The sequence below is a fragment of the Carassius gibelio genome, chromosome B11 (genome assembly GCF_023724105.1).
Source record: "Carassius gibelio isolate Cgi1373 ecotype wild population from Czech Republic chromosome B11, carGib1.2-hapl.c, whole genome shotgun sequence".
Classification (NCBI taxonomy): domain Eukaryota; kingdom Metazoa; phylum Chordata; class Actinopteri; order Cypriniformes; family Cyprinidae; genus Carassius; species Carassius gibelio.
The window spans coordinates 12,857,450-12,872,520 of NC_068406.1; the positions used below are offsets into that span (position 1 = coordinate 12,857,450).

Genomic DNA, 15,071 nt, shown 5'->3' on the forward strand with positions numbered 1-15,071 from the left:
CAAGTGTTATCAGTTTGCATAAAACACCAAATCCAGACCATCTCCATATAAGGTCTTTCCTTTAGTCTTTTCACCACTCTCAGCAAATATATGATGCCCTCTACAGATGCATGCTTTTGCATATGTATGGTTTCAGTTGTCCAACAATTTAAAATAAAATTGGTAAACTGTTTGTTCTTGAAAGCATTTGCATTCAGATTTCACCCACACATTTGTGCATGGTTAGTGATTAAGAGCCAATATTCCAACCACGACTACTGTAAGCTGTTGTACGAACAGGCAAACCACAAGTCGCACCTGTTCATAATTGCGCTTGTCGATTCCAAACTTTGTAGCCAAAGAAAACAGCAGCAACTTCTGCAAATTTTGCTCTTAATCAATGCGAACAGATCGTTTTCTTTGCGTCTTCACGGCAAAAACACACACAGCTGTCTGTTGCGGCATGTTTGGCCATAGGGAAGCCAGTCCTCACAGCTCTCTGCTGCATTCTTACTCTATGTGGCAGAAATTGCGGAGCATTGTTCAATCACAAGCTGTGCTTTCAAGCACCATCTCTCCTTTTATTATTTGCAGATTGCGTCAGTTCCCCTGCAGGGCCACTCTAGAGCCTGAAGGGTTCTTGGTATACCTCCCATGGGGCTGCTTCTGCTAAACTGTTTAAATGGCAGTATCCACTTAAGGCCGTGTTTGTTTGCTTACCTTCATTTTATTTTATTTTTTCGGCAAAAGACAAAGTTTGTACATTAGCATTACAATTCACAAAGCACACATCTGGGAATTGACATGTAGAAGGTAACGATAAAAACGGCATCTTGTTTCAGTGTCAAACGATGTGGAACATGTTTTATTAAGTGTTGGCAGTTGTCCAATCTACAGATTTTCTTTATTTATTTTTTTTCTTTTTTCTTTTTTGACAGATGTGTTCTTAGGTACTTTTTCAGACTGGGAGTTGTGGTCTTTTCTTTTATTTTCTCTCTATGGGAAGTAAAGAGAGATCTGCTTTCAACTTCTTAACGTTCTCCTTTTTCTCACATCATGTCATTTTATGATTTGCGGAACTCTTTGTAAATATCCAACAGACATGTTGCTGGTTGCAACGTTCTGATGCCATTAATGTTGTCAAAGAAAATAGTAATTAAAGAATTCCCGCTAGCATAAACAGTAAATTTGCACAGTTCTTGTCCGCCTTAGGGTGATGTTCGAACAAGTTCTTCATACTCCTCTCGTCTCTTATTCCTCACGCTTTAGTGAAATACCTAAAGATAGCTCCTGGCTCTAGGCCTGTCTTTCCAGTGAGGTGTTGTGCGGAGGAAGATGGCTCTCTTTCGAGATATCGGATTGCCATGTGACAGGGCCGGCTGGTAACATAAACCCTGCCTCTGTGGCCCGGTCAACTTTAATGAGTGAGCTTGTCAGCACTCATGTTTTGTACACAGTCTTATCTGTCTACAGTTACATCTTTTCACCTGCACTGATGGGCTGAGGGCTGTCGGCACCCAAAGAAAATGGCTGGCAGTTTTTATGGGGCTCTTATTTCTGTTTGTTTTTCTTAATCCTAGTAAATAGAGTGGGAAAAGGCTTGACTGGCAAAATCCTTCTATCTGTTTATGGTTCCTTTCTTCTGTCTATTTGTTTTGTTTTTCTCTCTGCCTGTGAGGGCGAAGTCCTTTTGTGTATGCTTGGGTTCAATAATGCCGCATTCATGCAGAGACATATGGTAAGACCTATGTATAAGGTGACAGGTGACACTACTCATAGGAAAATGAATGGGAGAAACTGCAATGCTCATTATCGTGACTGTAAATTCCTTTCCATAAAAATATGTCCAAGTGTGTGATTTATTATTATTATTATTATTATTTTTTATTCTAGGACACCAGTGCACTTTTATCAAGATCAGCAACACACACACACACACAGATGCACATGCACACACACACACACACACACACACACACACATATATATATATATATATATATATAATATTATTTATTTTTTCAACTGTAATTTGAAATGTTATTGAAAATGTAATCTTAAATTTACAGATTTTAGCATCTTTCCTCATTCCTCATTGCTCTTCATTTTATTCTTATTTTCTTACTTTGTCGAGAAAATATGAAGGTGCCCAACTTGAACCAAAACCTCTTGGATTGACTGTTGCATTGTTTTATTTAATCAGACAAGAAATAGTATTAAGATTCTGGCATATTGTAAAATCATGCAGGTAATGTTGATTGTTCATCACTTTAATACAGTAGACAAATGCAAAGTTTCTGAGAGTAGATTGTAAATCAATGCCTCACTCAAGTATCTGTATTGTATCACAGCACTTAAACACCGGACTGAAGATTACTGTATAGCTATCCACTTATATTTGCAAAAACAGTATATCAAAACATGGTCACGTTACAAGCAAATAACAAAATGAATGTGCCTTGAAGGATGCACCATCTCTCCATCATTCTTGGCGCCCTTTTAAAGTTAAATCAATCCACAGTCTCTGCACGATTGATTGATCCAAAGAATGAGAGGTTCATAACTGGCCGGGCCAGTCAGAGAGTTGTTTTCTAAAAGACCACTAACACACTCGGAGCTGATAATTGCAGCCTCGCTTTCTCGTACATGCTCTCTTTATGCTGTTGTCATTTCACATCAGAGGTGCAATGGCTCATGTCGCTGACGACCAAATCCAAATTTCTAATGATTAAATTATCTTGTCACCATAGCAATCTTCACACCTTTCCGTCAATTGATTTGTTAATAAATGAAGTGGTGCTCTCGAAATCTGTCGCCTCCATTCTGAGCCGGATCTAAGGTCAGTGAATATGCAGGGCTCAGTGATGTAAATGCCTTCCCAGCTGGGTGTTTTTAAAGGGATAGTTCACCCAAACAATTGAAAATCTCTCAGAATTTAGTCAAGCTTATGACAATGCTTCTTCTGTGAAACACAAAAGAGGATATTGTGAAAAACATAATTGACTTGAAATGGAAAAAGGCTAAACAATTCTAAAATATAAATTTATAGGTTAAAATAGAATTGCTCATATCTTAATAAAAAGTTTAGCAAGATCCATAAATATCCTGGCTTGTTCTAAAGTTTTCCATCTCGTTCCTAGAGCATACAGTATCTATATACAGTATATTTATATTTGGATGGATATAAAATTTTACCATAAAAAAAAGGTTTAATTCCATTGGTGTTGTCTGCAGGACGTAACACTGCATGATAATTTATACAAGATTCAATAATGATATTGTAATTTATGCCAATAGTCTGCCTTGTCTTAATTACAGAACATAATTGCAGCCCTAAATGGATTTAATAGCGACAAAAATGATCAGACATAATAACGACTAAAGACAACTTGTGGAAAAAAGATTAATTTGGGACAGAATCCAGTGCCACCATTCCTCGGAATCCAAAGCAGGAGTCGATATTTTCATAACAAACAAAAAGGTATAGCAAAGCCAAAGCAGAGGTCACTTTCAAAAAAAAAATAAATAAAAAGAACTCATATGGACTTTTATTCAGAACTGTAGGAAAGGCAGGAGTAGCAGTCAATCATTCCTCTTCATAGGAAGAAAAGATTGGAAGGCTGAAAGGAGAGAGAAATCTATTGACTCAGACCCTTTAGCTCCCTCAATCTCCCGTTTGAAGGTGGAAATTTAAGCGCGTTTGAAGGCAAGGTCGGCCGAGTTTATAGCTTTAGATTATGCAATTGTTTCTTCAGGGGTTTGCTGATTAATTCCATACTCTGGCTGACAGGATCTTAATGCACAGCGGACAGGGCTGCTGCGGGACGTTCTGACAGCATGGCATTAAGCAAACCTAGCTTTTCTCAATTTATATACGCACGCATAAAGAGAGATGCGCGTAGCTGACCCTGAGAGAAATGGAAATGGAGAGAGCACGAGTCACCTTGGAGTGAAAGACAATTGTTATGAGTGCTGCCACGACTGTAATGCGTGCAGGCTTTTATGTGCGAACGCATGTGTGTTTTTGTGTGTGTGGCATCTCTTTCTGGAGCTGTTTGGAGAGCCGTCTAACCGCTTAACAATGCATGCTTTCATTACTATATTGAATCATATTATATATTTAATTTTGGGCTTCGTTTATGAATTGTTTATCATCTCCCCGCGACCTAAATTCAAGGCTTTGTTTCTCTGTTGAGTCAGTTGGCAACATTTTAATCTTTATCAAAGCATTTCGGATTGCAGAGGAAGGCTGCTGTGCTAATGAACGGAGTCTAATGGAGTCTGGTCCCACGGTTTCTGGATTCTACGCCCGGCGCATGGGAACTACTTGACGTGATCTTTGGTCTGGTATAGATTATATCATGTGTTTGTAAGAAGAAGAGTTTGTTTTGAAGTGGTATGCTGTAAACTAATTATGGGTAGAGATCTGAAACTCATTTGCTTAACTTGTTTCCAAAATGCTCCAGGAGTGGATATGTTTAACCGCCCTCCTTTCATTATGGATCGCAAAAGGCTCTAGCTAGTTTGGTGTTTTGTAATTAGTGCTGCTTGCTCTAGAGCTCATGCTATCATTCATGCTTGGGGATTTGAACAGACACCTAACTGTGAGAACTGCATCTCGGCATGAATGTGACCACCTACAGTAAAATCCTAACCACCCAGACCACCCTAGCAACCATCTGAATATAAATGTACCAAAAAACACTAGCAACCAGTTTGAAATGTGTCAGCAACTTTTACAAGCATAAGTGGCGCTCACATTGAAATATTTTGGTTCTGTAGATAGTCTTAGTGGCAGAATGTAATTTGCAATTGAAAAAAAAAAAAAAAATCCTGAATGTGTTTGAGGTCAACAGCAACACACAGTCTCTCGTTTCTCATTTCCATCTAAACTTCCACTAATGAATCTTTTGCTGTTCACTGGGAGCCTTCAGGAGATGATCAGAGATGAAAATGCTTCTGCTGCACTGCTTTAAGCACTGTATTGGACATAACATCCTTTCAATTGAGTGTACTTTGTTTTCAAACCACCTTGTTATTTAATACATTTAAAAAATCGTTTTCACACGCCGGCCTGACGGTCTGTGGAGATTGTTCCTGCGTGATGGCGGGAAACGGTTTGGCATGAAACAGCCTCTATTTTGAGAAAGCGTGTGAACTGCTGTGTTAGGAATTTCAGGGAGAAGGGGAGGAGAAAAGCGATATTTCATTCCCCGAGGCTGTACATGTCACAGATGCGGTTCGGTGATACCAACACAAACAGTCCATGGACATCCCGTTTTAAATTTCTCATCTTCTTTGAAGAAAAAATAAAGCTTCCATTAACAATATCTGTGCTCATCATAAAAGCATGCTCATATGAGAGATGAGAGGCAGCTCATATACTCATCACTGCTCCTTGATGCATTAGTATTTTTCAGCATTCAGACCCCTGAGAGGGTTGCACATAAATAATCCATCATTTGTTCTGCAGAGATCAGGTTCATTCATTCATCCACATCAGACTTCCCGATAAGTGCATAAGGTTTCTTAATACACACACACACGCTTAAGATCACTGATTCTAAACGGATCTGATATATTTTTGATAATCGTGCAATTTTAGGAGAGCAGAATAAATATGTTTAGTGACCTTTGTTGACAGAAGTCTAGTACAAATCACATCTTTTGCTATAATAAAATAGTGTATATTATAATGTTTTAATATAAGCGAAGATATTATGTTGCAACTTGCAACTTCAGTGTAAAATCTGGATTCTGAAGCAAAACTATTTGAGAACTGCTAATTTTGACGGTTTCTCACACACCCCATTGCGCAGAGGCCAAACGCAGCATGACTCGCACGACACCCGGGGGCGGCTTAGGCAAAGCTGATGATAGCCTCAGCTCCCAAATCACTAACAGGTGGTCCAAGACTGGGCTGGACTCACCGTCTGCAAACTGCATGGGGTGTTTTCTAAGGAAAGATTAAGAGGTCTTTGACCTGCTGCACACAGGTTTTAACACCTTCTTTAGCAGAGTTAACCCTATTGGTGAAAGCTGTAAGGCTATTGGCCGAGGGGTTATCATGCTTAAATGGGTTTTGCTTGGCATGCCAGTTATCTGTTTTGCGTTTGAAAGACGACCAAGTGTCGTTACCTCAGCTCAACTCCGGATCCAACTTCCAGCGCGCTCCCACACGCAACCTCTCAGATACTTATCCAGCGATAATTAAATTTCCTGCATCGAGGCCGGAGAATCCCGACCACAGCTCCATTTAAGTTCCCAGCTTTAGCCTCTTAACAGCGAGCAGATAGGACCGATATCGAGGGCCGATGTCTAGTTGGATGTGTTTTGTGGTTTGGCTTGAAATTTTCAAAAGGCCTCTGTTACCTAAAGTGGAAAAACGAATAATGGAGGCTCCAGCAACGTGGAGAATTGCTTTGTGCACTTCTCACCAACATGGGCTGTAAAAGTTTGATGTACAAGTTGAGCGCTTGTAGGGCTTAGGTTACAGTTTGTCTCTCAATCTTGTTTTCTTGTCATGCCTCATTGTCTTAAATGAGGAGATACGTTGGGATGAAGCAGGTTGATATAGCTAGCTGCTAAGAAGCTTGGGAAGATTTGAGTGTATTGATTTTCCTGTTGTCTCCACCTAGTGCTTCTTAATGTTCAAATTCTTCTATGCTATATTTATCGTTATTGCCTTCTTGATATAAGTTTCATTTCTTTGCAATTTCTGTACTAGGGTTGTCATTTTCGTTGTTGTCTTTCTTTTAAATGTCACATTTAGTCCATCTCTTTCCTGAAGCGTTTACCTCAAACAATTAAGAGTTCGATTTCCTGATAATATATTTGTCATACTTTCAAGGAATTTATTTTAAGATTATTTGGATTATTAAAAACATAAATATTAATGAATATTATGGAAATGTTTTATGTGGAAATATTAAGAGCAGCTATTTTAATTCATTATTTGATGCATACTTCAAAATGTCTTCCTCATTTTAAAATAGTGTTAGCAGTAACATCCTCATTTATACAAAATGTTATTCTGAGTAAAAAAAAGCCTTTATTGCATGATTCCCTATAAATAAATAAAAATAAATCAACAGGCTGTGTGTGATGATAATTAACCATTACAAAGAATGTCTTAAATAAATCTGATATATTAACATTTATATAATCTTTAAAACAAGTAAAAAGAATTGATCATTTGAATAGTCATGGAAAGTCTGCTAAGCACAGCGTTTTGTTGGTTTTAAAAGTGTGTCGATGTTTATGAATGTAAGAGGCCGCAGTGGACCAGATCTTTGGCGTTTGTTTGTTTTTAAAGTGCTTTAAAAGCTTTGCGCTCTTCTGCGAGGAGTCCTCGGGGAGGTCCGGACCACCAGTGGTGGAGAATCAGGAGGAATGCAGGAGTCTTTTGTGCGAGGCTCTGGGCTTTCAGGAGCGACCTCGGATGATTAACAAATCAATTACACGCCGCTGCATTTGGAAACAGAGAAACATGTGCCGTAGCTCTGTATCCTCAGCATGGAGCCGTGACGATTTGAAACACCCCACACTCTGACCGACCCCTGACAGCACTGCTCCAGCCGTGAACCCGACGGGTGACCTCATCCAATAAGAGTGAGCAGATTGCACGTGTTTGTTTGTCTGCACTTTCACTAAAGCAGAAGTGTGCTTGACATTTCCAAAGCAGTACCTCAAAGCCGCCAGCGGAAACTTTTAACAGCCTTCCACTCAAGAAACACATTCAAGAGTTGGCATCATACACCCAGAGCCGCTCTTAATTAGTGTGCAGTCCATTTGCGGATGGTTCTATTTCGAATATACTTACATTATCTCTTTCAGTATCATGTTTGCTTTTTTAGAAACCACTTAGCCTCTTTCCAAACTACAGGGTTCAGATAAGGAGTAACTGTCACGCTGTTTGATGCTAACCATCTCATATGGGGTTCTCTTCCATGTAACACCTTTTTGAGATTCTAATTAGTCCCACACACTTCATGCGAACAAAATCAAATTATGTTGGAGATTTCTGCACAAGTAAAACATGCAGTGCAACGTGGGAAGTGAGGTTGTTAAGCTGCCGGTGAAATCGCAGGGCACATTTTGGCCGAACCGCAGGGCTCACTACTTGAAAGGGAATAATACAGGAATAAGCGGTGCACATCTTCGAACAAATTCGGTTTGAACAAGAATATTTGTTAATTTTTTTTTCACACATTTTCCCAGCTTTTTCAGCTATTTTCTACTCCACTTGTTTTAAGAACTACGACCAGAGTTGTAAGGATGGGTTGCATGTCAGAAAACCTTTTGCTTTTTGCATTCAACACACCTGAGAGACTTTTTTTCATTTCTTTTTTTTCTCTCACTGTAGTTAAACCAGAAAAGGACAGCCACCATCTTTCTGTCTTTTCTGTTAACATACTTAGTTATGGGATTATGTTCTGCTATTTCCAAAGAGAAAATTGGGTCTTATCTGGTCTGTATGACATTTGCCACAGACTGCATCCGTGCCGGCCGGACACAGAGAGTAGGGAGATAGAAGCAGGACTGCCCTGAAGCGCTTATAATCCCACCCGGTATTACTGTAATCTCCCTCTCTTCATTTTTAAAATCGGGATTTGTGAAAAGAAATAGTGACTAGATGTGGTTATTGCCACTGAGATACACTAAGGCTTAAATATGCATAAGGGCTTCTTTTGTGGCTCAGATCGCTTGATCTGTAGTTGCAGAGAGCACTGGAATTGGAAATCACAGTAATTTCTTTAAGAAAGGATTTCATGTATTCAAGACACAAAAGAAAAGACATGTAAAAAATGTAATGCAGATCTGTGTTTAGATATTAGCACTTATTATTTTGATTCAGGCATTAAAATAGCATTTAACATAAAATAAAATACTAAATAAAATTGGAGAGCCTTTAATCACAAACGTGTCTAAGGGGAGACACAATATAAATTTTATTGGCTTTGCTTATTAATATGAATTCAGAGATATAACATTCATACAATAGGTCTGACTGAAATGCAGGTAGCCATTAAAACGATTTTAAAAGCTACAGGAATGACAAATATATATATATATATATATATATATATATATATATATATATATATATATATATATATATATATATATATATATATATATATATATATATATATTGGCTCTTGTGTTCCTGTCTGGGATCACTTTAGGACAATGATGTCACTCAGAAGGAGCATCTTGCATGGACATTTGGGACATACACAGATTAGACTTCGGCATTAATGGCGATTTATCTAGTGTGTCCATGCAACATGAGCGCTGCTTAAAACCTTAAACAACAGAAAGCAGTGTGTTGTGGCTATTATATTTAAAAGGTTCCTGTCAAATCCAGGCTTAGATAAAAACGGATGACCTGTGGTGTCTGTTGGGCTCCCTGTAATTAATCTCGATGAATATATCTCTGACCACAAATATCTAGAGTCATGTGGCATTAATTTCAAAGGAAGCAATTAATTTTTCAAAACTTTTAACTGGGGGTCTGGGGCTGGGAGCAGGAAATGAGCGGCGATGGCATTTGGTTCGTTAGGGCTAGACGATTGATAGACTCAGTAACCACAGGAAAACACGTGACCGGCTAATTGAATTTGATCACTTGCTAATGCACTAGAGAAATGACCTAATCAATGCTCGTGCCATCGAGTAGGCCATTCTTTGTCTCTCCCCATATAGTGAATGCATCGCTTGAGAGTCCGATTATTCTGTTATTCATTTGATTCGGCTCGGCACGCACAGGGGTAACTTGTCCTGGTCTTGTTTGTTATGTAGTTGTAAACATTGATCGCTCTTTGTTTATGAAGCTTTATTGTGTACATTTCACAAATGCTATTCGACCCAGGGGCCTGGTGTTCAAACAGCCAAACAAACAGAGGCAAAAAAAGCCCTGTTTGCCCTTGAAACCTTTGGTTCTCAATAGCCCGTCATGTCAGATGGCTGTTTTACACTCAATTAGGGAGCTGTTGGACCCGAGTCTGTTTGCAGTCAGAGTTAAGTTTGGTTAGTTGCTGAGAAAGTTTTCTTCTGAGGTACAGTTAATGTGGACTCGGTTTGTATGAATAAATCTAAATTATGGAAGTGAGCCATATTTGAGGTTCATTTGCATCTTTGCATGCTTTTAGTCACATTTACCAAAGTTTAATGCGTTTCTCATAGCCGTTTTTCCCAGAATCAAAGTTTTGCTGGTAAATACAACACAACGAAATATGAATAAAAAAAAAATAATATTTTGCAAGTAAAGTCATTATATATAAATATACTTAATAAATAAATATATATATATATATATATATATATATATATATATATATATATATATATATATATATATATATATATATATATATATATATATATATGGATGTATATATGTTGCACAAAAACAATACCTCTATAAAAAAAAAAGTTTCAAAGTGCAAACAGCCTTTGTTTTACATTGCATTGGTTTAATGTAACCTTTTAACTTGTACATCAAATAGTAATTGCACACTACTGAGTGTTTGTGTGAATGATATATACTATATAGCTACCATCCCAAAGAGTAAACAGTTTGTCAAAAAAAAACCTGTATATTTGTACACTTGGCAGACTTGCAAGGTGAAACTGGACAAGTTTTCTCCATAATACACACTCTTTCCTGAGTCGTGTTTGTGTTGTCAGACAGCAGAGGGCACATATCTGGCACGCCCGAATACCCAGATGCATTTCACAAGCCGGAGAGCTCCAATGACGTTAGAAAGGCAAATCTATGCTGCATAAGCATCCCTTCCTTTCCCTCATGGCATCTTCCCTCCACCTATGCACCTTTCACTGAATGTGCCTCTGTTTTTCTCTCTGTGTTTGCCCAGTAAACACGCTAATGCACACACACAGGTTCTCCTGTCTTTTGTTCATTTGTCTCTATTGAAAGGAAGCATCTGGCTGGTCACCGTGAAAACACTCCAGAGAGGGTACTGAGGATTCACTGAAATAGATGAGCCATTTTCTGCCTATCTCTTGAGAGAGTCTGTTTTTCACCCACACGCTCCCTTACACATACAGATTCCCTCTCGTTTTGTTGCTTCTCTTTGGACTGGGAGCTTAAGGATACTTTTTAATGAAGTGGCTTGTGATGTTTGCTTAGCTGTTGTTAGGGGAATTTAATGTTTATGTTCAGAAGTTAGCTACATCTTATAAAACTTTTTGGTATTAGTATTTATAATTTAAGTTAATTTATTATTATTATTATTATTATTATTATTATTATTATTTAATATAATGATGCAATGCACGACAGAATACATTATATTTAATTATGTATTCATATTTGTTTATATTTGTATTATAATTATATACATTTTCTGTGTGTGTGTGTGTGTGTTTAAAGACTGTTATTTTAAGAATGATTTTACATTTTAATATTATGTTTATTACTATTTAATTTTAGGGAGTTATGTCAGGGGTGTTAATCTTTCTTTATTATTTCTAATCACATATTTTGTGGTGACGGCATGAAAACTGGAAGGAAATTAAAAGAAAAATGCAATTAAAGAAGGGAATGAAAACTTGAGCAGTATTATTCTTTGTTTTACCTGCACAAAAGTGCCACTGTGACACTTTTTAAACGTTTTTTTTTTTTTTTTTTTTTTTTCAGAATTAATGCACAAGCTGTGATGTTTTCTTTGAAAGGTATAAATGTAGAAATAAGAGTTAGCAGTTAGCCTTTGTCTCTGTCAATAAAGAAGCCACTGGCATTTTTGAAAAGTCTATGTTGAAGTTTAGAGATTAAAAACTTAGAAATCAGCCAAATCACTAAATCTAGAAATCAGTCATGGAAAGTCTGAAGTACTAAGCGTTTTTGCTAATGGCACCAGATGAAAACATGCAGATGGATGCTAAGCATGTTGTTAATACTCGATTGATGCAGTAGCACAAATGATGGTCCAGTGCCCTCAATTAGGATTTAAACACTCAATTAAAACAAGCACAAGTTTAGTAACAGCGATAAGTAGTGTAGGTCATTAGCTGTCTGCTAGCCTGTAGCATGTAACAGCTGGACTGGATATGAAAACAGCAAAAACACAGTGCGGCATTATTTATTAAAGTCAGCTGATGGCTACCTGATGCCATCCACATCTCATTAAAACAAGGACCCAGACTTGTAAAAAATGACTGTGTGCTAATTTGCAAGAGAATATGTGCTCCATACTGCTGTAATGTACTTTTTATTAGCTTTTAGTTGTTGATACAAAGCCTTTATTTATAGCGTCTCACAGCAACACCATTGGAACGAGAAGTCAGCTTTGGATGCCAGCCTGCGAGACTGTGTTGTGTTTTTCCTGATTGTGGATATCTGCAGGTTGGATGCTACTGATGTAGTTTTCGCTAAAGACACATGGTAGAAGAAGAAAAGATAAATAAGCAGGCCGCATGGACTCGTGCATGACCCAACGTTACAGCGGACACAGCTTGCGTAGTCTCAGAAAAGCCTCATAAATCTCGATTTAGACCGGCACTATCCTTCTCACTCTCTCGATCAGATGTTTTCTCCAGGGGCAGTTTGCATACAGGCAGGATGTTGTAAAACACTTCCCCGGAAAGTGCTCTTATCAACCTTTTAAAATGTCGACGCGTAGAGGTCGTATTCCTGTGATTCCTGTCGCTGCCAAGGGCACACAGACGCTACTATTAAAACGAACCATCTTCTTCAATTCTGGCACCCCTCTGATTATGTTATTAATAAACGGTGCCTTTTTTAACTCATTTTTTTTTATGTCTGATTTTCGCATTCTGGGAAATTGGATGTAGAGCTAGTTGAATGTACCGTTTAATACTACATTTGCTCTTTTTACCTTGAAATGCTGCAGCTACATGCATCAACACTGCGAAAAAGGTTGATTTGTCCCCTGACCCTTGTGTTAAATAAACCGTTCTACACTTTTTTTCCTCAGAAACTAAAGTAACAGAACCAGAGTTCGCCTTGGTTTTTCAAAAGAGTCATTGCAATTACAACTTTAGCTATGAAGCGTTCCAATCGCTGATTTAGCCTTTGATTCGGCTTCTGCATCTGTGCTTTTTATCTGCTGCTGGGGTTGAAAGACGTGCTCCGTACCATGCTACAGAATCTCAACAAAGCTTTGTAAAGGTCACGAGGGTAAGGGGAGGCCTACGTGACCTTTCACACAATCCCACAATCCCCTCCTGCTGTGGCTTTACCGTCTCGTTTCATCATTTCATCCGTCACGTACCATTCAAATATCTCCTTTTGAAGTCCAACGGTGCGTTGCAGAAAAATATGATATCTCTTTCTAGCAAATCTCCATATATTGTTTTATGGTGCAAGGTTTCAGAAGCAAAAAAGAAAATTGAAAAGATAAACACTGCTCTTGTACTTTGATTATATAGCAGTTCTCTTTTCATCTAAAAGACCCCGATTTTCCTGGTTGCATCTTTCAGATGTCTTTGAAACAACAGGTGCGATAACACTTTGATACGCCGAGTACATGTGGTAATGTCAGGCATAAAAGCGTATGTTAGTAATAAAGAACATTTCTGCACTGCATTACTGTACCATCAAGATGTCTGAGAGGTTTTATGGTGGTGTAGAGTGAGAAAGCGAGAGAGTGGATGTGGACGGGAGAGAGAAGAGAAATGAGCCAATGCATTAGTCTCCCTCAGTCTCGCATTTAGCCGTGTCAATATTGTCTGGACCACAGCTGAGTCCAGATTCTCTTCTGTTCCACTCCGTATTGACTCTGAGATGGTGCGCAAACACATGGTGGCAACATTGATGTAACATCGAGTTGAGTAATTGAAACCCATAGGAGTGAGATCGGAGAGGGTTTATCAGTTTTTCGGTCATCATCAGCCATTTAAGAGAGAGAAACACTGAGCAAAATCAATCTGCAAAGAATGACAAACCGGGGAAGTTCAGGCTGCTCAATAAAGCGTTTCTTACTACTCAGCTCTGTTTTTATTTTTTATTTTATTTATTTTATTTTTTTGCAGAACTGATTAGTAGATGTTATTTAGTAGACATGATTAGTAGACTTATTCTTTTTTTCATATAATGATTAGATATGCATAAGTCTTCCGAGCTGAAGTAAATAAGCTTCCCGAGTAAGAGTAGGCAAAAATTTCAACATAAGTATATGTGAATATTTAAAAACAAATTCTGATTTAATATGATTTAAAAATAAAAATAATTAATACTTAAATCCTTTTTTTTTCTCTCTCCATACTAGGCAAAGTGTTCATACACACACCGAATCAAAGCAGACATATAAACAGAGAGGATATATAATACATTTATTAATTTCTATCTTTTATGTAAGCAATATAAATAATATAAATCTGAAAGAACAACAACAAATAATATATACTGCTATAAAATAAGCTCTATGTGAGACATTAATGAGCATTAAGACTATACTGTGGTGCAGGCAGTGAATAGTGAATGTAAAGTTCAGATTTCATTGCTGTAATGGTGTGTATTTATTTTAGAGTCAGTGTCAGTCTAAAGTAAATACAATTAGCTTCTATTACGAACAAGAGTTGTGAATGGGAAGTTCCCTGATGGATAAAGAAGGTTGTGCATGTGTGGGTGAGTGTGCAAAGCTTTTAACAACTCATCCTCTCATTTTCTTACACCAACACACTCCCTTATTTCCATTCCATTTTCTGCCGTGCTTCTCCACTCTTATTTGTATCTAACAGGTCATTAAGTTCACAAATGTGCAATTGAGTGTTTAGGATGTTTAATTAGCATGTTTCCCTGACTAATTAAAATGCACAAATCTAAGGATTAAAGCACCCCCCACCCCCCATTTCTCCCACCCCATTTTTTATGAATAATTAATCAGTCCCTTTCACCAGGAGATTCTGTTGCACACCAGGACACATTTCAGTGTCATGCAAGATGTAAACTCTTTTCCTTTTTCCTTCACAGACAGACAATTTTCCTGCTGAGCCCAATTACATGGGTAACAGGCAGCAGTTTGTTCAAAGGTAAGGCCTATTTAACAGTTTTCTCAGCTTTTTTTTTTTTTTTTTTTTTTGTCTCAAACTCCCCATGCACACAA

General features: G+C 37.9%; 1 protein-coding gene across 1 annotated transcript in view; it reads left to right on the forward strand.

Annotated features, from left to right (window-relative positions):
- The window catches only part of pcdh17 (protocadherin 17), a 65,427-nt gene that overhangs the window by 10,728 nt on the left and 39,628 nt on the right, over positions 1 to 15,071 (forward strand). Inside the window, exon 3 of the mRNA XM_052569948.1 lies at positions 14,939 to 14,997. Within this exon, the coding sequence (XP_052425908.1) occupies positions 14,939 to 14,997 (59 nt within the window). The remainder of the gene's footprint in view (positions 1 to 14,938; positions 14,998 to 15,071) is intronic.